General features: G+C 40.8%; 1 protein-coding gene across 3 annotated transcripts; it reads right to left on the reverse strand.

The window, feature by feature from the left end:
- Positions 1 to 798: 798 nt before the first annotated feature.
- Ids (iduronate 2-sulfatase) lies at positions 799 to 23,141 on the reverse strand. Of its 3 annotated transcripts, none has more exons than XM_060375425.1 (10): positions 22,797 to 23,140; positions 21,823 to 21,959; positions 20,998 to 21,175; positions 18,711 to 18,799; positions 17,499 to 17,699; positions 15,729 to 15,899; positions 12,493 to 12,619; positions 10,525 to 10,698; positions 7,258 to 7,440; positions 799 to 827 (listed from the first exon to the last, which is right to left on the reverse strand). In XM_060375425.1, the coding sequence occupies exons 1-10, from the start codon at positions 22,924 to 22,926 to the stop codon at positions 814 to 816; spliced, it is 1,404 nt and encodes a 467-aa protein (XP_060231408.1). In that variant the 5' UTR covers positions 22,927 to 23,140; the 3' UTR covers positions 799 to 813. The 3 variants fall into 3 exon arrangements, with proteins under 3 accessions (XP_060231408.1, XP_060231407.1, XP_060231406.1); XM_060375424.1 differs by lacking the exon at positions 799 to 827 and adding an exon at positions 3,178 to 7,062 and having other exon boundaries at positions 22,797 to 23,141; XM_060375423.1 differs by lacking the exon at positions 799 to 827 and having other exon boundaries at positions 3,178 to 7,440.
- Positions 23,142 to 24,125: the final 984 nt, after the last annotated feature.

A 24,125-nucleotide genomic window follows, 5' to 3' on the forward strand; every position in this document is an offset into this window, starting at 1 on the left:
CAGCTATGTTCTGAAGGACTGGTATGAATTTTAGTGATGCCACATTGATAAAAGAGAGAATCATCTGGGAGATGGAATTCTGGGCATGCTTGTGAGGGTTTATCTTCATTACATTAACTGACATGGAGAAGATCCATCTTAACCTTAACGGTGAGCAGGACCATTCCCTGTCTGAGGATCCTGGACTATACAAAACAAGCAGAGCATTAGCACAGAGCTATTCATTACTCTCCTTTGGCTGTCAGTGGAATGTGACCAGGACCTCCAAGATCCTTGTTTTAGTTATGGTTTCATTGCAGTGAAGGGACAACATGACCAAGATGATGCTTATAAAGGAAAACATTTAATTGAGGCTGGCGTACAGTTCAGCAGTTTAGTCCATTATTATCATGGTAGGAAGCATGGCAGTATGCAGGCAGACATGGTGCTAGGGAGGTAGTTGAGAGTTCTACATCCAGACTGGCAGGTAGCAAGAAGATTAACACTGGGCCTGGCTTGATAATCTGAAACCTCAAAGACCACCCCCAGTGACACACTTCCTTCAACAAGTTCATACCTACTCCAACAAGGCTATACCTCCTAAGAGTACCAGTCCCTAGGAGCCAATGGAGGCCATTTTCATTCAAACCATCACATTTCACTCCCACTCACCATAGGTTTGTAGCCATATCATACTGCAAAAATACGTTTAGTCTAACTTCAAAAGTCCCATAGTCTGTAACAGTCTCAGCAATGTTGTCTCCATAGTCTATTAGTCTCAACACTGTTTAAAAGTCTGAAGTCCAAAATCTCTTCTGAGACTCATGCAATCTCCTAACTGTAACCTCCTGTAAAATCAAAATAAAAAAGCAGGTAACATACTTTCAACATACAATGACAAAGGGTATATACTACCATTCCAAAAGGGAGGAAAGCACAGTAAGGAAGTACTGAACCAAAGCAAGATGGAAAAACAGTTTAGGTAAACTCTAAATTCTGCATCTCCATGTCTGATATCAAAGCACTTTTCAGACCTCCAACTCCTTTCAGCCTTGCTGACTGCAAGACACTTCTCTCTCTTCGGCTCGTTCCATACCTTGTTAGCAGCTTTCATCAGCAGGTATCCCACAGCTCTCGCATCCCCAACATTTTGTGGTACCCAATGCAATCCAGACTTCAGCTTCACAGCTTCACACAATGGCCTCTCTAGGCCTCCATGCATGGACCCCCTGATACACACCTGGCCACAGTAGCTTTCCTAACTGTGGAGAGAAATTCCATAACCCCTTTCTTGTATCCTTGACTCTAAAGCCAGAAACATGTGGCTGAAGCTGCCAAATTCTGCAGCTTTTGGGGGACTGGCACATGACCCCCTCTTTCAATTATATCTTTAATAGCTTTGTTTTTTATAGTTTCCTTTATGCCTACACTTGGCTATCCTGAAACTCAATCTATAGATCAGGCTAACCTCAAACTCAGAGATCCGTTTACCTCTGTCTGTGGAGGGCTGGAAATAAAGGTGTACAGTGACTGGCCCTAAACTTTTAATTCCTTTTCACAAGTTGAAAGCTTAGCTAGGTACGATCTTCCTCTGAGGTCACCACTCCCTTTGTCCCATTTAAAATTGGAGAGGACAGGAACTCCACAAGGACCAAATATATCTGGGCACAGGGGTCTTTTATGAGACTGTTTTTCCAACCAAGGACCATATATGGATATAAACTAGAACCCCTGCTCCGACATAGCCCACAGTAGCTCAGTATCCAAGTGGGTAACCCTAATAAAGGGAACAGGGACTATTTCTGACATGAACTCAATGGCTGGCTCTTTGACCTGGCTCCCCGAGGGAGGAGCAGCCCCGCTAGGCCACAGAGGAGGACTTTGCAGCCAGTCCTGAAGATACCTGAAAAAATTAGGCTTCTCTTTAATCTGTTTATCTTCTTGAACATAGGACTTAGCTTCATTTCACTTCCTGATGCCTGCCCTCTTTCTCCTTAAATTGTGCATTTTGTATTTTCCTTGCTCAGCTTGCTCCTTTTGATCTGCATAAGCATGACCACTGATATCCACACAATAGACTCCATACTATGATGTTTTCAGATTTCCTCTGCCAAAGCAATTAATCAAAATGCTTCAATTTAGCCTCAGGCAGATTTTCTTTTGAACAAGGGCAAAAACTAGCCACATTCTTAGCTAAAATATCACAAGAATGGTGTTTAGGTCACAAACAAATATTCATGTCCTTCAAAACCTCTTGAGCCAGGCTCCCACAGTTCAAGGCAAGCTAAGCACCGCTGTTTTCTATTACTAAGATGTTCCATTAAGCCCCACTTAAAGCATTCAGCTGCTTTCCTAATCCAAAGTCCCAAAGTCCCTATTACTCCAAACAAAGCATGGTCCAGCCTATCACAGCCTATCACTCCCTGGTACAAATTTCTGTCTTAGTTATGGTTTTATTGCTGTGAATAGACACCATGACCATGGTAACTCTTATAAAGAAAAGCATTTGACTGTAACTGGCTTACATAGTCCATTATCATAGTGGGAAAGAAAACACAAAGATGTGGTGCTGGAGAGGTAGCTGAGAGTTCTACATCTGGATTGGCAGGCAGCAGGAAGAGAGAGTAACACTGGGCCTGGATTCAGCACTCCAAACCTCAAAGCCCAACCCCACTAATACATTTTCTCCAACAAAGCCACACTTCCCAACAGTGCTACAGCCTATGTGCCTATAGGGGCCATTTTCATTCAAATCACCACAATCCTGAGATCTCTGTTTGTAACTCATGATGAACTGGAAATTAAAACAAGCCTTCCTCTCTCTGGTTGTTTTTGTCTGGGTATGTTGTCAAATTGCAAAAGAAGCTAAGGAAGCTAGAGTGTTGGCTCATCAGTTAAGAGCAATGACTGTTCTTCCAGAAGAACTGGGTTCAATTCCCAGTACTCGTTTTGCAACTAATGACAGTCTATAACTGCATTTCCAGGGGATCCAACTCTTTGTTCTAGCTTCCAACAGCATCAGGCACATAAATGGTGTACAGACATACATTCAGGCCAAACACTCATATACATAAATTTAAAAAGTAACTAAGTGAGCTTCATTCTAGCTTCATTTTTTTTTTTACTTTTTTAACATTCACACAATGAGCACACTTTAATCTTATCTGTTAAGAAAATAACAACAAGCCCCCCAAAAAATTTTTTCAAAAGAAAACAAATATTTATTCAGTTCACAAATGGAGTTGCTCTGTGCTTGGTAAAACTATTCAGGGAAAACTATCACACCAGATAACAGCATTTCATTTTATTACATGAAAAAGTAAGACCCATAGCATGACCACACAAAGTCACACAACTGCAAATGCAAATACCCAACTATAATACAGAGAGAATAATGGTTCATGTCAGTCATAATCAAAGAATCAGCAGTCAAAGCAGGATACCACTTTCACATATTATTGTAGGACTACAGGCTTTCTTTCTAGGTATTGTGTTAATTATTTATAGGCTTGTTAACTTTGTTCTCTAACTTTGGTATGCTGTACTAGTAAGAGTAAAGAGAAAAGAGAGCTGTTTGATGACTTGGCACTAAAAGACTATCCTAAGGGAATATTTTGAAATAAATGAAAACATTGTATTCAAAAGACTGATCACAGCATTATTTGTAAGAATGAAAATTTGAAAATAACCTAAATTTCCAACAACTGGAAGAAGGTTGAGAAAATTACAATAACACTTTGTAATAGCACATATTATTGGCAATGTAGCATATCTGCCAAAATCAGAAGATTGAGGAAATTACAACAACACTATGTAATAACACATATTATCAGCAATGTAGCATATCTGCAAAAATAACTAGTAATCATACATAATGTTTAGAGAGAAAGTAAGAGCAGAAATTGTATTATAAAAAAAAACATAGATGATCAAGAATTTAAAATATCCATACCCGGACAACCTCAGTATAAAGCATTCAGACATTTTCTCACCTTTTATTGCATTTCACTTTCCAAGTTTTCTATAATTAACACATCAAATTCATAAGGAGAAAAAATGCCTTTTAAAAGTATAGTAAATAGCAGATTGTTTTAGATGTGTTCATTTTCCCCCATAACACAGTCTAGAGCATCCTGAAAGCCTCAGCCTCTGAGCAGTGGGGCAGGGGAGCTAGGTTATGGAGAATGGACATGAAGGGTTGGAGTACAGAAGAGAGGGCACAGGCTATGAGGGCCAGGGAGGTAGGGGTTGGCAAGGGAGAGTCAGCCAAGGAAAGGGGCATGTGGAGCCAGGGAAGACTCTGACTGCTCATCGAGGTCTTTATGGACCCTTAGTAGGCACTGACGGTGTTCTCAAAGGGCAGGGGTTAAAAGGGACTTTAGGAAGACACATGGATTCCTTAAGGAACAGGGGAGGCAAAAGGAGGGGAGGTAAACTACTTGGGAAAGAAAGGGAAAAGGACAGAGGGCAATGGTGATGAGTGGAAGGAAGGGGCTGATGGCCACAGTAAAATCCCTACTCTACACCTAAACCAAACATAGTTTGCTCATTGTGGACAAATGCAGGACAGTAGAAACATGCCAATCAAGGCCTGCACATAGCTGGAATCCAGGGCAGCTCTGTCCAGTCTGCTATGATGGAAAGGCTCTAATTCTGGGTACTGAGTACTTGAATTATGATGTAACAGAAATATTCATTATTTCATATTTATACTTAAATAACCAGATATGCCTTGTGGCTACCACCAGGCTTATGACTTCATTGGAAGCAGAATTCAGAGGGGTTTGACCTTAAAGCTGTGCCTTCAGGAGAGAAAATAAGAAAACATAAATTTTATATAATATGGTAAAACAGGAACAATAAATGGATGTAAAATTTTAAAAAACCTGTGTCAATAACTATGAAGTACATGACACTAAACAAACAAAAAAAATGCTGTGAAATATTTCTAAATTAAATTGTAAAAATGACACTGAGTGAATATAATGAGAGCAATAAGGATAAAGAACAAGAAAAGACTTAAGGAAACCATCTACAAAAGACAGTTTATAGACAATTAACAAATTCGGACATCAGGAGAGATAAATGGGATCATCAATCCCAAACCAGCATTGCTGTTGCCAAAATAGTCACTTAATACTCAGGAAACCTTTATACTATCAGCTACCCCTCTACTATAGGCCAATAAGTAAAAAATTATCTGTCTTTGAAATTTTACAGACTTAAAAGTAATATCTTGGCTTTTTGGTTACAATTTAATACATGGCAGTAATTTAATCTAATTAGCTATTTGATATATTTTCACAAACATGTACCTTCAGACACTGAGGCATTTTTAAGAAAATTATTGAAATTACTCATTTTAACATAAAATCAAATACATAGTATGTTTATTTAGAGAGCTGTTGACTATTGATAACTGAGCAGTTTTCACATTATAACATTGACTTTTCTTTGATGATGGTAATGAAATAACCTCATAGTTACTACATGCTTTTCTACTTACTTTCATACTTAAGCAATGCAGAATTGGTAAGATGCTCAATCCTCATTCAGAAAGGCACATGGGATAGACATCAGAAGAGGGAGAAAACAAAGAACAGAACAGAAGCCAACTAAAGAATGCCTCTGAAAGACTCTACCCAGCATGATATTAAAGCACATGCTGAGACTCATAGCTAGACTTTTTGCAGAGTGTAGAGAATCTTATGAAAGAAGGGGAAATCTTATGAAAGAAAGACCTGGAGAGGATAGGAGCTCCACAAGGAGAGCAACAAAACCAAAAAATCTGGGCACATCGGTCTTTTCTGAGACTGATACTCCAACTAAGGACCATTTGTGGAGATAACCTTGAACTCCTACATAGATGTAGCCCATGGCAGCTCAGTCTCTAAGTAGTTTCCTTAGTGAAGGAAACAGGGACTGTCTCTGACATGAACTCAGTGGCTACCTCTTTGATCAACTCCCCCTGAGGAGGGGGCAGTCTTACCAGCACACAGAGGAAGACAATGCAGCCACTCCTGATGAGACCTGAGAGCCTAGGGTCAGATGGAAGGGGAGGAAGACCTCCCCTATCAGTGAACTTGGGGAAGCAATGGGAGGAGTAGAAGGAAGAAGGATTGGGAGGGGATGAGGGAGGGAGTTACAGCTGGAATTAAAAATGAATACATTTTAATAAAAATTTTAAAAAGAAAATTACTTTTACTCTATTAATTTTCCACAAGCCTCAAAATAATTTACATTTCATAAATTCATGTTTTCTTTACCAAAAAGTAGAAGTAGTGTACCTCCTGCCTCCCGGATAAATGAATGTCTGCAATTCTCAAAACATAAATATGAACACTATTTTGAATGATTCAAATCATGGAAACAGTTCCATTTTTAATGCTTTTCAATTTGAATGACAGAGGTTTTAATAGATAGCCACTAAATTCAAGTTATAAGATTTACTACAAAGTATTATTTGGGCCAGAGAGTGTTGAAATAGTTAACTGAATTTTTTTTATCTTTATCTATACTTTACTAAGCATTACTTATTATTTAATGAAGAAACACCCATGTGTATTTCACCTTAAATTTTGAAATCTGTAGTCTTAGAAACAAAAATTAAGCATAGAAAATATAGTATTTTCTTCTAGAATAATCACTTGTTTCACATTTGAGAAAGAAATGAATCTCATGTTAACATGTTCTGACTACACTGGTTACTTTTTGAAATGCACTAATTTGAACAAGTAATTATTTCTTGAGTACAGTATTATGTTTGGCTAGGTCAAGTACAATGACCAATTATAACTTAAGAAGGACTACATTAAAAGGTTTGTCTGCCACATAGTCCTAGGTCAGATTGCTGATGCATGTTTTGATTGTTTCCCACTAAGGTTATGTCTAACACAGTGATAGTAAAAGTTAACCATCTCTAATGTCTTCCTTCACCAAACAGGAGTGGGGAAAGGGGCACATACTTGTCTTCTGCAGCTGGCAGAACTCAAGGCTTCAATGAGTGGGGAAGACCTCCATGTTGGGAGTCATTATATACATTGTGATCCTGCAGTGGGTCAGAATCCACAAAATAGAGTTCCCCTGCATGGATGTCAGAAAAGTTAGCCCGAAATTCACCAGGATTGAAGCCAACCCACACAGTATACCTATAGTCTATGGTACGTATGGAGTAGCCCATGATCTTTATATCTTTTAAGCTTGGCTTGTCAGAATTCCACTGAGGGAAATCTGCAGGCCGGGGGTACTGGCTATAGGCAATCGAGTCCCTGGAATTACCAAGGAAGTATGGATCCTCTTCCAAGTCATGGGGTTGCAAATGCTTCTGGAGATTCTGGCCTTCTCTGCACAGCTCAACATGAAAAGAAGGAATGGGGCACCAAGGAGGAACTGGCAGTCCTGCAAATCCAGTGAGCGTTGGGAAGAGAGATACAAGTTCCACAAGGTCCGTGACAAGCCTGCCTGAAACAGGAAACATCACAGTTTAACCTAGTACACTGTAGAAGCCAGCCAAAGCAAAAGCCTCTCTGAGCACCACCTGTTTCCCATTTAATTTTCATCCATTTTTAGCAAAAGGAGCTTAGAAATATCACTACTTCAGGACTTCACTCTTCACTATTACAGCCATCCAAGGTAATAGCAATGTAAAATTAAGGTGTCTCCAGCTTGTTAGAAGCACTTTAAAACTACTTAAATTTTGAAGCCAAATAATTAATTCAGACAAGCTTAATCAATCAAAGCTCTACTCATTGAGTAAAGGTCTGTTGAAGATTACTCATTTCTAAATATTTGTATTTTATTCATATTTTCTTCTTAATACGGTAAATACACCAAACATGAAGTTCACAACCGTAACCACTTTTTAGTGACAATACGTGTATTCACATGTCAGCATCACCATTACTTCTACAATTCCTTTTATATCCTGTCCCCACTACCTCAGCACTTCACTCTTCATGCAAACCAAATAGCTGTCCATTTTTCTACCACTATCACCTGGTAACACCCATTCTTCTTTCTAGCACTATGAATTTGACTACTAGAGATAACTCATGTAAGTGATCTAGGATGGTATTTGATCCTTTTTGAGTGGTTTATTTCACTTAACATAATGTCTAAAAGGCTCATCCATTCTATAGCATACACTAGAATTTCCTTTCTTTTTAAGAATAGTCTACTGTATGTATATATCATATTGTGATATCTACTATATGTACATACTATATTGTGTATATCCATCTATGGATATATTCAGATATATTGTGTACATCCATCTATGCAGTAAATAGACCATCTCTTAGCATTTTTAAGCTCCCTGTAACTTATGTAGAGAACTCCAGGGACACAGCTTTTATGAGTCACTACCCATGTTGAAATGGTGCTTCTGAGTCATCAGTGCTCCTATGAGTAGCCTCATGTCTATTCTTGGTAGGAGCTCCATTAAAACTCATTGATTCACCAAGTTAGACTTTGGTGTAATTGTTACATTGGTCTGTCATGGGTTCTCTTTTTCGGGGTGAGTAGAGGTGTGTGCACATGTGAGTTGCAACTCCCTAGGAAAAGAAGCTCATACAGGAAACACCACTATGAAAGTAGAAGACAACATGACCACATGTGTACCTCATTGAAAAAAAAAAATGTTTACTCTCAATCTAGTCAAGAGGATTAAATACTGTGGGACACTGCACAGAAAGACTAGTCAAGAGGAATTCCAAGACCTGAGGAGGCAATCGGATTCTATATGGCCTTGATGTCCATTGTGAAGAAATTATCTCAGTGAGATGGAAGCACAGGATGCTCCTGAGTAGGACTGTAATTGGAGGTCTTGCTTTCAGTTTCGACTTTCATCTTTGCAATGTTATGGATAAAAGTCTGGGAGTAAGTCCATCCCAGACATAGACTCCAACATTGATCTATATCCTTAACTCTGCTTTGAGTTTGAAAATGGTTGCTTGCAGTACTAGGAAAAGGAAACACTCTACAGAACCATGGGCACAAGCAAGGAAACTTCAGATAGTTACATCAGAAGGCTGATGGCAGTAGAATTGATGAGAATGGGCAGAGACAAACTCTGAATGGAGAGGAGCATGCGTGCTAGTGAACTGCATAGCACATATAGAATAAAGAAAAAAAGGTGGGTTGAAAGGACTCTGACCTTTCTGTTTTCAGTACCTGGAACCGAAGCTAGGCACTGAATTTGCATAAATTTAAATCTCATGATTAGCAAATGCTCTATAATTGAGTTAGATCCTGAGCATGCATTTTGTTTTCATGGGATGAGTTCTCAGTAAATTAGAGAGGCTGGCTTCACTCTGGATCTCAGCCTCTGTGAAGCCATCACTACAAGTCTCTGTCTACCAGTATTTTTTGTTTGTTTGGTTGACTAGCTGGTTTGGTTTTTGGTTTGGAGGTCTACATGACAACTGCCATATCTAAGAGAAAAGCATCAAAGGTAAAGGTGAAGCAGTGTAAGTTCAGCTCTAGGAAGGTTAAACTGACCAGCCAAGTGGGATAAACTGAAATACAAACTGATGCTCAGGGAAAAGATTAAGACTAGAGATTACAAAATTGGTTGACACTTCAATATAGGGATTTCTAATTTGCTAAGTATCTTCCAGCAAGTTTCAAATGAGACTCTTACCTACCAGATTTGTCCCAGCAATAAATAAATAATTAAAGTCATGCCTTGAAACTGCTTAACTTGTTGTTTTAAAAGAAACATAGAGCATGCAACATACAAAACAAATGTGAAAAAAGAAAACTGGATGATATAAGCAAACTCAAAAATCCAGGAAGGCCAGAATGAAGATTTAAAACCAAGATCAATTTACACAGAAACAAAAGTAAAGTACAAGACTTGAGGGTTAAAGATGGGAGTCAGGGGCCAGTCAGTCTAACAAAGGGTCAACCTGTTATAGCACAGCTCACAAAAAAGTACTCTGAAAGAGGAATGTCACTGGAAGTACAAATGGTGCCTGAAAGGGCACTAAACAAAGTCAGACAGATACAACTCTGGAGAACTTAACACAAGCAGAAAGAGTACCTGTTTTCAAGGATCTGAAGAGCTAGCACATAGAAATAAAAGTAAATGACCGTACCTGCTGGGGAGTACAGAGTAGATTAACCTGGTGTGTTTCAATAAGTTAATGAGCTCCAAAATGAAAAATGCCCCCCCCATGGATAAGTCCTCCTAAAAAGGAGGGATTTGAAACATGCATGTAAAATATTCCACTCATGTATTAGAGACTTTGTCCCGGAAGTCTAGAAACACTTCCTCTAAGATCTGACATGCTGTTGTCACCTCCAACAACCCCCTACCTCCAACCTTGGGTATATCACAGGCTCCTTTGGCCCTCTAGATTTTCTAAAAGCCATGTATTCCCAATATTTAGCTGAGAGATGCTAAGAAATATATCATATGAAATAGTATTGAGAAGGAATTCCAACACACCACAAAGAGGGACAACTTGTTTTCTGATAAGGTAATTCACATATAAACCAAAGGTACTCTCACTGTTAGGCATTATCACTTTTCTGTGTTTATACCTGGCTTCATCAATTCTGAGGAGACATCAAAAGGGTCCCGGTAAAGGAAAAGCTTCTCGCCTTCTCCAACAGGTGGAGCTGTCTTTCCAGGAACATAGAACATCAGCGGTACACGGGTAGTCACATCAAAGTTGCTGTATTTGGCCCATTCTCCGTGTTCACCTAGGGCCCATCCTGGGCCATAAAAAGCACACAATTGAAGAAAATGAATATTATGGTTTGTTTACTTTAATTACCATTTCATTTCTCAGTATAAAGACCAGGGGACACCAAAGTTCATAACTTAAGGAATCTCTCTAGAATTATAATATTCACATTTTATAAAATTCACAGGTAATTCACATACATGTTGCTTTAGTCAAAGGCAGACATCTGTCCAGAAAAAAAAGAAACCTTCAAAAAGGAACAACCTTAAATTCCCAAACTATAGTATTTTCTTTTTAAAAGTAATGAGAAATTCACACACACAATAAATTTTATCTGTTTCAAGAGGCTCCAAATAACCACACCTCCCTTGCCAAGATAGAAATCTTCCCATACTTTAGTATCTATTGAACACAAACTCTACCACTCAGCTGCATTGAGAAACTCATCCTGGATGATAGAGACCTGAAATCTAGCCATTCCACTAACCTACCCTCTGACTATCTCTTTACTATAACATGGACCTCAGGTTCTTAATGAGGCTGTATAACTAAGTAACTGTACACACGATAAAGATATCTTGGTCTTTTATTATTTATTAATTTATTTATTTAATGTGCATTGGTGTTTTGCCTGCATAAATGTTTGTGTGATGGTACAGGATTCTCTAGAACTGGAGCTTCAGACAGTTTTGAGCTGACATGTGGATTCTAGGAAGCCTCTGGAGGAGCAGTCAGTGCTCTTAACAACTGCGCCATCTCCCCAGCCCCCATCTTGATTTTTTAAAAGACATACTGTATACATTCAGATGTGAGGCAAAAAATAACACAAATTTTCACCTCTGACTAAGAAAAAGAAATCCTTATCATACATTTAAAGTACCCATTCCAAAAGATAATGTGAATACTACAGTTTGGGAATCCCCAACTTGCTTACATATGAGCATGCTTTAAAGACAAAAGTGTGTGGCAAAGATTGTATGAGGAGAATTTCATGTTGTAAAAATAACCACAGATGCCAAAAGCTTATGTGACCAAAGGGAAGAGCCAGCATACACCTGTACATTATTTAACACAATCACACTTGCTGACTTTTGCTAGAGGAGGTTGCAGAGGCTAGCCTGCAACTTCCCTTCTTCAGTCTCCAGACAATGCTGGAGCTATAAATGACTGCTATAGACATTAAAAGTCATGAGGCTAGAAATACAGCTCAGTGGGTAACAGTGCTTCTAGAGGATTAAAGTTTGGTTTCTAGTACCTATGTCAGGCAAATCACAACTGCTTGTAATTCTAGCTGGTCTCCAGGGGCACTTGTACATATAGCAGACACTTATACAGAAGTACACACATAAATAAAAATAAAATAAATTGGGGCTGGAGACATAGCTAGGAAGTTCAGAGCACTTCCTCCTCTTCCAGAGGACCCAACTTGAATTCCTAGCACCCATGTCAGGCAGTTCACAATTGTCCATGGCTCCAGCACCAGAAGTTCTGGAGACCCCTACTATCATCTTGCAGGCACTGTATTCATATACACACACAAACACACAAATATATACATAATTTAAAAACAATAACACATTTTTAAAATGTTAAGAGAGATAAAAACAAATCCTCTCTGACAAACAACTAAAATATGTAGCACCTGTCTCCATTTTCATGTATCCAAGATGGAGATCCAAGAACAACTAGTTGCCCCTATAGCTGCCCATGATCCTAGACTCAGAGCACTGCTGTTTTACATAAGAGGGAACCCCTATATACATGGAAATGTTTCAAAGGAAACTTAAATGCTCGATGTGCCAATGCACTAAAAAAGGCTTACCATGATCAGATGTGAAAGCAATAATTGTGTTGTTGGCTAGATGAAGATCATCCAAAGCACTCAAAAGATGCCCAACCTGAGTATCCAAATAGGACACAGAAGCAAAGTAGCTCTGGCGGATTTTACGCTGCAAATGAAAAAAAAAATACAAGAATAAGAGCAATTTTAATTACCTTGGCATACAAAGAATTCTCCCAATCCCAACCTCTCCATTGATTGATTCTTAGCCTAAACTTATCATTCCTTTTTCTACCTTCTGTAGCCCTTTTCCCCAAGAGGCCAGACTAACAATCTGTGGGATGAAACTGACATGTTTGAAATTTAATCAGCTTTTACTTTAGGACACAGGCCATGGAAAATGGATGACAGTTACTGTTCCTTTCTGTCTACTCTGCATATTCTGGATGGTCTCTAGAAATGATCATCTAAACAGAAAATTATTCCTTAATCTTTGTATGCCCAGAGCTACACTTTCCCTGATGAGGGGTATGCCAACACTCAGCTCAATTCAAGCCACCTGGTGATCTGAAAAACTAGAAATGATTGTCTCCTAGCCACAGCTACCAGGAGTTCAATAACAAGGTTTGGGCAGGGCCATCTCTGAAGGTTCTAGAGGTACTTGTATTCCTTGGCTTGCAGTAGTCATTGTACTCTGTCTTCATCTTCTAATGCAGCTCTTCCTACATCAGTTTCTGTCACTATCCTACTTACTTGACCACTTTTTTATCAAGGCAACAGTCATGTTGTGTTAAGGACTTAATCAGTATGACTATAAGATGCGGGGCTGAAATTGACCAGGGAGCAGTAACTAAGTGGAAAATAGGAGAACCTTGTTATGCATAATGAAATAGAGGGAGGACAAAAAGGTCAGCAAGGAAGTCACATAGCTTATATCAGATTGGTAAAGAATGAGAAAGTAACACCAAGCTTCGAAAGTTAGAGACTTACAAGATAGATTTTGCCAACAAGGTCAGTGCCTGCTACAGTGAGAACTCTTAGTGATCAGGGGTGGCAGAAGTCCATGCAGAGAAAGATGTAGGACAAACAGACCAAAAAGATCATGAATGTAGCCAGAATAGGCCTGTCTTCACTACCTTCAAACAGTAGTTGAGAGAGCAGAGCATCAAAGAGAAAGAGAAGAAAACTGGGCAGAGGTAAGAGATATGGTACAAAGGGACATGAGCAGACAAAGAGGCTGAAGAGAACATCAATAGGAAGAGACCTCACCAAACAAGCAAATAACTCACTTGGGCAGCTGAGGACCTCTGCTTAGTAGTGATAGAGGTTCTCTCCAGCAGCTCTCATGGCTGGACTATCTCATGATTAGGATACTGCAATTGGGACAATTGTGCAGAAGAGAACACAAGAATAAGGAGAGTCATGCCACGGGGCCTCCTTCCCCAAGACAGACTGGGAATAAGGGTAACAAGAATGTCAGGCAAGGGTACTGCAAGGGTTAGAGGTCATAGCCAGGCATGTGACCAAGCAGGTGTAGGCCTAAGCATAAAACTGAGAGGCTAAAGGAAGGAGAAAGGTAAGTTTAGAAAAGATATCCAAAGCTGCTCCAACAGGCCAAGGAGCATAGCTCAGGTCCAAAGCGCATGACAGACATGGCCCTACACACAAGATTACCCAAGTGACGATATGGGCCATGCTGTCTGATGTGTCCAATACCTAGGAATATAAGGAAGGTATATAGGACTTGAAAGGAGTTCTTCCATGGAACTGACACTGACCCTGTGTACTTCCACAGATTCTCTACACTATTTCGTAAATCTTCAAGTCAATGTTCTCACAGAAAACTTTTTTTTTGTTTGATTAAGGAAGTGAGGTCCAGTGACTTGACAGGAGCCATGCTGCTGGCACGAAGTAGAAAGTGAATTCAAAACTTTTCTGAATGGACAAAAGCAACCATGGAAGTGCTGCTGGCACGAAGTAGAAAGTGAATTCAAAACTTTTCTGAATGGACAAAAGCAACCATGGAAGTTTTAAAGTTATGTGTCCATGAGGCTGAACCAGCTCCACTTGGCACCAGCTCTGTGTCCCACCAAGTCACGCAGCAGTTTCCTTGTCTGAAAACAGTGAGGTTCTCATTCAGGTGGAACACTCAAATGCTTAGAGCTCTTGCTAGCACCCAATAGAGGAGCATTGTCACGGACTGTCTCTAATAAAATATTCAGGCACAGACCTAAAGCTGTTCAAACCATCTTGTTATCAGACTTGACAACACAGAACTAGGAAGCTATCTGGCAAATTGACACATGTGTTGTTTCAAAACCATCTCTACTTGCCATTTGGGAACATAGTTCAGTAGTAGGGTACTTCCTAGTGTATGTGAGGCCCTCAATTAAATCACTAGTACTGCAAAAAACTAAAAAAGAAAAAAAAAGAAAATAGGAAAAGAGAAAGAGAGGATGTCCATATGCAGAGGTGGGCCAGAACTATATACTTTTAACAAGCACGCTTAGCAAATCTGATAAGACAGTCCAAGGAGCACAGTTTGAAAATGTTATCTTCCTTTACCCACTACCACCTGCTTCAGCATTTCCGTCCTAAGACTTCAGAAAAAAAAATACAGCTCCACATGTCTTTCTTAATCCCAGAAGAGAGGCTGAAGGATGAGGGGATGACTCAACCTAACCAAATGACTAACTTATAGGCTGCTCTACCTCCATACCAGAGCAGAGAGATACCAGACATCACAGCTGACAGCACTGGCCATGATAGCCACCTATGTCTGTATCAAGGCTCAGCTCACTCACTCACCCAATAATGGCAGGTGACAGTTTAGGCTTTTCCACAGAGAAACAAAAGTACCAGCAAACTAAACTGTGGCTTCTGCACAACTGCTGACACCCTATAATTAATGAAATGTGACCAATTAAACCCCCATGGGCTAGGGAGGTTCACAAACTACATCTAATCCCTGTGCCTGCTTCTAGCAAGTCTGGATGCTACCTTCTTAGGAAGCTAAGGTACTAGTAAAGAGGCTTGATCTGCACAGCACTTCTCATATAAATACCAATAGAAACCCACTGCCCCCCCCACACACACACACAAAAATTCACAAGGAAGGGTTTTGTTTGTTAGGGGTTTTTGAAACAAGATTTTACTATTTAGCGCAGACTGACCTTGAACTCATTATTTAAACAGGTTACCCTTGAACTCAAAAGTAGCCTCACCAATGTTATCACACCATTAGTGCTTGATAAATCCTCCAAGTATACCACTGGTACCTGAAAATCCACAGGAATTGGGCCAAAGGGCACACTGATGTTTAAGGCTTGGACATCCTCCCGCTCCCTGATATCCATCCAAGGGTTGTAGGCTACAGCTGGTAGGCCCTCCGGAACATTGGGATCAGGAGCCAGGGTGATGTTTTCCAAGGGATACAACTTCTGAAATTCCTAGGAGAAAAACATACATAGCCACAAGGTTGCTACTCATTTGGCAAAATAACAAGACTGTGTTTTCTGAAAGCCTAAGATACATTTACTTGGTGCTAATGCTCCCCAGGTACTCACCTACCCTCGCCTGCTATCTACCTTATGCCACTCTTGTAAGACCTAAACAGTAACAAAATCCTAAAACATGTTGCCGATGATGACAACAGCAACTGTTCTCTCCTCTCACACACAAGTGCCCTCCTGCTCCTGTCCCCACTTTTCTCCCATACAAAGGTGTGGTGAAGCACATTGGGTTTCCAAAACCTCCCTCAGCTTCAGTGAATCATGAGGAAAACTCACAGGATTTAGCAGAAGGTCTCAATTACTAGAGTGAAAAGATTTCAAACTGAATAAGCAAAGGAAAATCAAACATGAAGGCATGTCTGGAGGAACCCAATGCCAAGCTTCTGAGTCCTTCCCTAAGAATTTCACATAGGAGGCACATACTGCCCCAGCTAGTTGAAAGACAGTGCATGTAAAATGCTGCCAACCAGTGAAGCTCATTAAAACTGCAGGACCCAGTTTTGACATGGGGCACTCCCCCTGGACCATAAAAATTCAGACGGAAGGAAAGTGGTGATTCAGCATATACCATGTCTGTCAAAACCACTTAGGCACTTCCAAATCAAAGTTCCCAGCCTTATATGCAGACCTCTGATAGGCTAGCAGCTAGGCAGCTTTGTGAACTCTTTTTCAGCAAGAAAGCAGAAGAGGTTGAATGTCACAAGCTTCTCCCAAAGGGGCTGAGAGCTCCTGCTATGAGGGCAAGATCTTCAAGGCTAATCAAACCAGATGCCTACAACATCAAAGAGCATACTTCCTGGTCTATACTCTCATTTATAACTGAGGGACATGCTTTATAAAGTGAAAAGCCCAGAAAAAAAAAAAGGAAGCAGAGAAAATCTGGAAAAGTTTATTTTAAAGGACTTTATATGTTCTAAATGACATAGAGAAGCATAAGATTTGAAGTGCCAAGGAACAATTCTGTCTCCTGACACAGAGCCTAATGTGTCAGCCTTAGGGAGGAATGACAGTCTGGGAAGGGGGCTTCATGTTTCCTGGGATTATTTCCCTTTTGGCTTCTGGTGGTTTTGCCTCACCTCTGTAGGATATCATTATACAATCCTACCTGCATGACGAGTTCAAACAAAAGAAATCAAACCTTCAGTGGTGGAAAGCAGGAAACTAAGCATTTCTTGCAAGGCTCTCTTGTTTACTTGTTTGTTTTGTTTTGTTTTGTTTCTTTGAGACATGGTTTCTCTGTGTACCATGGTTGTCCTGGAACTCTCTAAGTAGACCAGGCTGGCCTCAAACTCAAAGAGATCCACCTACTTCTAGGCGCCACCACCAGCATCCAGCTTCTTATAAGATTCTTACATGTTCTAATATTACTTCTTGTTCTTGAACCTTGACTACCACCATTCCAAGTACACCTAGTAACCATCACGAATCCTGGCAGGTTATGACCACCTTCAATACACAAATGGTTCTCTGTGAATAAATAACACAGATATCACAGATACAAGGCTATATTGGATTAGCTCTCAGGCAGCTCTTCACCTTGGGGTATCTGAAGGGGATATGTGGCTTGTGATACCCAACTGCCAGGAAGAAAGGACTGACAGATGATTTCAACTTTTCCAACAATCGAATGGCTTCCTCTGTGCTCTGTTTGTCAGGCAAGGTGCCTTCGGGCACATCTGCCACATCCACAGGACAAAGCAGGTTGGCATGGAGTTTTCCATCTTTTCCCCTACATGTCTTTCAAAACAAAATATACAACATCAGTCTATTAGATTCAATATCTAGAAATCCTGACAGTTCAACACTGAATGAAAAGCACCATAAACCACTCACAGTGAACAGGCAAATGAAAAGCAGAATTGAACCAGCCAATATTTGTCCTTTCTCCAGACAGGGGTAAAAAACATATAACACTCAGTTTATTGCTGTGAATCCTGCTTCCAGACCATAACTAATTAAAGGACACCAAAATAAACTATCAAAAGGATATCAAAAGGCTACCATCTTCAGCTCAAAACTTGATCCAGAGTGAGCATCAAAATTCCACTAAGTGAAGTGATCACATTATTGCTTAAAGTTAAGGTTTTAATTTATTATTTGTATATGTGTACACATGTGTTTGTACACATGCCAGTGAACATTTCGGGGGATACATAAGAAAAGTAGAGGTTGACTTCAGTTGTTGCTCAGAAGCTATTCACACTTTGTTTTTTTGAGAAAGGGTCTCTCACTGAGACATTAGGCTTGGCTGGCTGGGCAGCAAGCTCCAGGGACCTGCTTGTGTCCCCAACACTGGCTTCTTGATAGGTGTTAGGAGTAGAGCTTGGTCCTCATGCTTACAGAGCAAGCACTTTACTGAGCTGTGACCTTGACCCAAGTTAAGGTTTTAGAATGAGAAAAAAAAAATAACCCAATCAGTCAGGCAGTCGTGATAGAGCATGCCTCTAATTCCAGCAGTATGAGGGAAGCTGAGGCAGGATTATGACTCTGACGCCAGCCCTGGTTTCAGAGCAAGTTCCAATCCAGCCTGATTGGACTCTGTATTAATACACTGTAAAAAATAATCTCACAAAAAGTACATGGTATGACCATCAAACCAATTGCTAACATTTGTTTTGATAAGACATTACAGCAAGCAAAAGCTACAAAAATCAGAGTTTAACAGCTTAAAAGAAAATGCAATATATTTATTTAATGGTTCATTTGTTAGGCAAGAGACAGTGCTTCCTCGGCCCATTACAGATTTACCTTAGTGTTTTCATACTTCTCTGAAGATGGATGATAAGGTGGAAAAGACCAACTATATGGAGAATCATCACTGTGATTGGAAGATATACCTTAAATGAGAGGAAAGAATATTGTTAAATAAAATGTGAAAGGTCCTTTAATACTCTATTGCCAAATTAAAACTGAACAACTATGCAAGTACCTCCTCCACTCTTTGGGCCTCAGTTTTCTCACCTATAAACTCAGGAAGTCAATCTAATCTGTTTCTACTAAGACCAATTATTCAGGTCATCATTTTAGTAATAAGCATTTAACTTCCAACTTCCTAAGCCTTGTGAAATTTATACTATTCCCTATCTATGAAAGAAATTCAAAATGGCAAGATCAGCCATCCTGGCATATTGGTATAGTTCCTCAGAATCCAAGCTAGAGATTCTTGACCACCCTAAGGAAGCAACAAGGACCTAAGGAGAAAGCCAAAAAGCATTGTCACCACCATGTGACAAATGAACATAAGGAGGTTCACAGAGGACCCATGCCTTGCACAGTGCCAATACAATAGATGAATGAGCCAAGACTCCAATCCATGACTTCACCTCCAAGATCACAAGTACTCAATCTATAAAGTGTACCTCTAGCCCAAAGCTTAGTAGTTTACTGTGTACCAAGCAAAACAAATAGCATATACAACTAAGAAAGAAATTCCAGCTGTCATGAGTACAGAAGAGCCTTGGAAGTGAGGTGTCTGTAAGACACAGAGAACCTTATCCCTAAATATAGTCATCAGGAAGAAGATCAAAGCACAGAGGCCTTATTTGGTTTCCCTTCCCAAAGTATAATCTCCTGTAGAAAATATCCACTTCCCTCCAGGTGTCCTCGGGCAAGCAATGTTGTAAATACCAAACTAGGAAGTTCAACTGATAATCAGCTTTGGGCCACACAATATGATTTCTGATACACCGTTTTCAAATCTGGGCCTGCTGTTTTCAACCTGGACTGCCAGCTAGATTCCAGAAGAAAACACCCGAACCTGTCAGGTATAATAATGTGCAAAAGGCTCATCTCCTTTGGTGATAAGTACCATCATCTGGACAGATCTAGCACTTTGAACACACCTTACACTCATGGATGCCCACACTGACATGTTCCCCAACTTCCAAGAGAAGGAATGTAAGATTCAAAGAAGATAACAATTAGCTAAAGTCAGCCACATAGCTAAGAAATGGCAGCACCTGAGACCAAGACCAGGTATCCACATCCCTGATTCTATTGCCCAGTGTAGTTAATTCTGCTTCCAGAGATGTTCACATCAATGACAAGCCATACATTTGAATATGTCAGACTACTGTGCTGTCATTAAAAAAAGATTTTTGTGGAGTGTAATATAATGGGAAAATATTTACTCTCACTCAGGATGTAAAATTATAAATACAACATAACTACATATCAGAAAACCACTATGTCCAGAAAACAAGTATGAATACATCAAATGCACCTTTCCTTGGGGTGATGCAATTACACATTTACATTCTTTGGGTTTTTTCCATTCTTGAAATCAAGAAATCATGTGATCCTTCTGTTTTAAAGTGTTGTTTTTGCTTCATTTCAAAGGTAAACAACCAGGCAGGCCCAGTGACACACATCTGTAATCCCGGCAGTCAGGGAGGCAGAGGCAGGTGGATCTCTGTGAGTTTGAGGCTGGCCTGGTCTACGCATCCAGGACAACCAAGGCTACACACAGAGAGACACTGCCTCAGGAAAAAAACAGAAGTAAACAACCAGTTTATCAACTTCATACTGAACTGATTTTCTTTTTCTAGCATTACTCACAGAGAAAGCAGTAGTTTCTCCAAACTGCAGCCTATACCTGGACATCAAGTACACATAATACCTCTAGACATTCAAGGTCTTCAGATGAGGTTGCCTCATCCCCAACTTTACAGACAGGTACCCTGCAAGGCACAGGGTCAGGTCTGGAGCTGAAATGACACCAGATCTGCCTTTCCAACAGCCAGTGCACTTCCACAACAAAAGCATCTGCATGATTCCTACAGTATCACCTCCTCCAACTTCTTAAAAAAAAATCTCTTTCTTTTCATTTTCATTTAGAATGTGAATATGAAACTAGGTTAAAGAAGTATTTTGTTTTGTTGTTTTTCACAGAAGGGCAACAAAACAATGAACAACAACTTACCTAGCCTGTCAGGGAAACAGGGAAAAAACCACTACAAGGATTGTCCCAACCCAGAAAGGGAGTCTAGTATTCAGGCACAGAAAGAAAGCCTAGGCTTTGGTAATTGAACAGTACCAGGGTGAAAGACTTTCCCAACCGACATGGTCATGTAGCCATTCTCCTTGAAGTATTGTGGGATGGTGGAAAAATTTCCCGAGTGTACCCTCCAGTAGGAGTTGAAGTCATACAGGTGGGTGGTGTCAGGTCTCCTCCCAGTGAGAAAAGACACACGACTTGGTGCGCACACTGCTTGCTGCGAGGGAGCAAAAGCAAACGTAAACATCATCATTACAGCCAAATGTGTCTGCAGTCTTCAAGGTAACTAAGCAACGTCTCTAGATCCTCAGCAACAGCCTGGCAGTTGAGTCATGCAGATCTCAAAGCCAACAAGTGAGATTTGAGCCTCAATCAGGTACCAGGGATGCTGTTTTCCCAGCAAAAAGGCCCAGCAATCAGGCTTTCAAAGAGCAGATGTGTGTATTTTCCTATGCAATGGCACCCCTTGGTACCCATAGAGGATGATGCTCTCAGAGGGTAGCCCTGAAAGGGAATTCAGGGAGAATGACTGCCATGGATAGATGACTGACTCTTAGTCACCCATCACTTAGTTGGCAGACTCACAGGTTGGGTTTTTCAACTCCAGGCAGTTCCTGTTTATAGATGAAAGCTGTGCAAGCCTGTCCTAAGCATGTTAGGGCCAGGGCATAGTCTCCACCCAAGGAAAAGAGAAAGGCTTGTAAGTACAAGCTTCCTTGTCAGTGGAGAACAGGCTTGCCTAGACCTCCATTTTCTAATTTCCACTTCCTCCTTTCAAGGAGGTATCTAGAGCTACAACATGGAACTCCTTACTATGTATACACAAAGAAGCACATACCCACACCTAAAGGTCCCTGAACATACCTGGGCAAAGGCATTCTGAAAGACAATGCTATGGGATGCCAACTGGTCAATGTTTGGGGACCTCACTAGCTTATCTCCATAACAGCCCAGGGAGGGTCGAAGATCATCCACGATGATCAGAAGGACGTTCAGAGCATCTGCACAGAAGGAAGGGACTTTAGTTATTTTACATGCACTGACATTAACCCACATACACACCCAGTGTAATCAGAGGATCAAGGCTGGCCCCCTGCTCCTTAATAGTTCATCTAAAAAGGGGGCAACTAGGGCTCTGCTTCAGCAAGGGTTGCAGTAGAGTACACAGAAGCCCTAATCCAGGGTTAAAGTGTTATGTATCTTTATTGGTCATGTCCTCTCACCTAGGTGAGGAAGAAAGAGACAGAGATGAAAGAGGGGGAGGGAGGATAAAAGAATGAAGGAATAGAGAAGAAAGATGGAAAGATAATGAAATGAAGGAAGGATGGATAGAAAGAAGGTAGGAAGAGGAAGGGAGGGTAGAAGGAAAGGGGAAAGGAAGAAAAATAAATAGATAAATGTAATGTGTGCCAGTGGATGGCCCCACACCCATGTATATATGAGCAGCACAAATTAGACTCAGTGGGTTATAAAAACAAAAAGATAGAATGGAGTTGCAATTGGGATAGATATGTATGGACTTAGAAGGAGCAGTGGGGGTGAGTGTTATAAAAATTGTATGCATTTATGAAATTCTCAAAAATTAATAAAAAATAAAGATTAGATAATGGAGGAAATCATGAAGGGATGGGAAGGAGGCAGAGATGTAAGAAGGAGGAATGGATAGACGAAAGATGAATAGAGACTGAACAGATGGAAGATGGATAGAGGGTGGAGAGGAATGAAAATGTGGAGAGAAACAGTGAAGGAAGAGAGAAAAAAGACAGCATGGATGGAAGAAGAAACATTAGCAAGGACATAGACAAGGTTAGATCTGGCAAGGAGCAAGGAATTGGCACCTGTATCAGAGTTGCCTTGCGCTGCAGACTCCAGGGCGATCCAGAAGCCTAGTAACAAGCTAATTAGGCGCCAGCCAGGCGGCGGCGGCGGCGGCAGCGGCGGCAGCGGCAGCTGCCGTGGCGGTGACATTCCTGCTTTGGCACAGCCTTGCGGGAAGGTGGCCTCAGTCTACAGTGGGACCATTGAGTAGCCTTAGCTTCTGCGGCCGCCGCCGCCGCCGCCGCCGCCGCCGCCGCCACAGTCTCAATCAGAGAAAACTGCGACACAGACGCCGCTGCTCTCGGCCCAAAAGCAGAAGCTCGGGTCTGACTGAGAATGCGCATGCGCAACTCCCCGCAGGCCCGGGCGTCCTTCCCTCCAGGCACTGAAGCCTGATGGGGCCAGAGAGCGGTGCAGGATCCGTCACAGTGGGTGGGGCCTTAGCCGGAAACCCTGCTGCTGTGGCTTTCCCAGAGTACCTTCTATAGCAGACAGTGTTAACAGCCTGCTCGACATTCAGAAATTTGTGCAATGAGCTACTTTCTTGACTCTTTGCCTTTGCTGTGCCTTTTACCTGGAACTTCTACCCTGCCCTATCTGTCTATACATGTTAACTTTCCTTGCAGCACATTCTCCAGAGCAGCGCTTTGGGAACTTAAACATTTTATACCTAAAAGGACCCTTTTTCCTTTTTATTGGTTCAACAAATCCCTATTAAGCGCTATACACACGTGCGGGCGAGCGCGCTAGAGAGAGAGAGAGAGAGAGAGAGAGAGAGAGTCAGAAATTGCTGGCAGAGCTGGAGTACTCAGTTCCTGCTCTGACTGAGCTTAAAATAAACTTATAGAATGTGCCTGCGTGTACCTGGTCTGGACAAAATAAAACTGATTTTGGGGGGGGGGGTCTTATTATTTTCTATGAAGTGCTTTAGTCAAAACTTCTCTGGTAAAGTGATATTTGAATAAATATGAGAAGCAAAGGCCCAAGCCAATTTATGTCTACAAAAGGAGAGAACAGCAATTATGGAGCAGATAGTTGAAAGTGATGGTGGCTGGGGGGAACTCTGGACAGAGGAGAGGAGATAGGCACAGGGAGTGGGATCCAGGCTCCTGTGACAATTATTCCCATGTTCATTTTGGACAGAAGACAAAGAAGGATTCCATGTCTTCTTTCTACCAAATGAAAGCTCTGAAAACCTAGACCATCTAGCTACGAGTCATGCCTAATCCCCTTCCCCAAAAAATCTAGCACAATGTCAAGCATACTGATGAAATTTTTGCATTTCTAATTGCAAAAATATTGATATTGTGGCATCTTACCCTCCAGGCATCATGTTAAACTAAACATGA

This window comes from Meriones unguiculatus, chromosome X, assembly GCF_030254825.1.
Source record: "Meriones unguiculatus strain TT.TT164.6M chromosome X, Bangor_MerUng_6.1, whole genome shotgun sequence".
NCBI classification, from domain to species: domain Eukaryota; kingdom Metazoa; phylum Chordata; class Mammalia; order Rodentia; family Muridae; genus Meriones; species Meriones unguiculatus.

Bases quoted from the DNA above. Each gene is read 5' to 3' on its own strand.
- Ids (XM_060375423.1), bottom strand. From the start codon at position 22,926: ATGTCACCGCCACGGCAGCTGCCGCTGCCGCCGCTGCCGCCGCCGCCG. The intron at 18,800-20,997 runs GTACTGTTCAAT...CTCTCATTTAAG, and splicing joins TGGGAAAGTCTTTCACCCTG to GTATATCTTCCAATCACAGT. The intron at 15,900-17,498 runs GTGAAGAGCTGC...TTTTTCTCCTAG, and splicing joins TCCCCTTCAGATACCCCAAG to GAATTTCAGAAGTTGTATCC.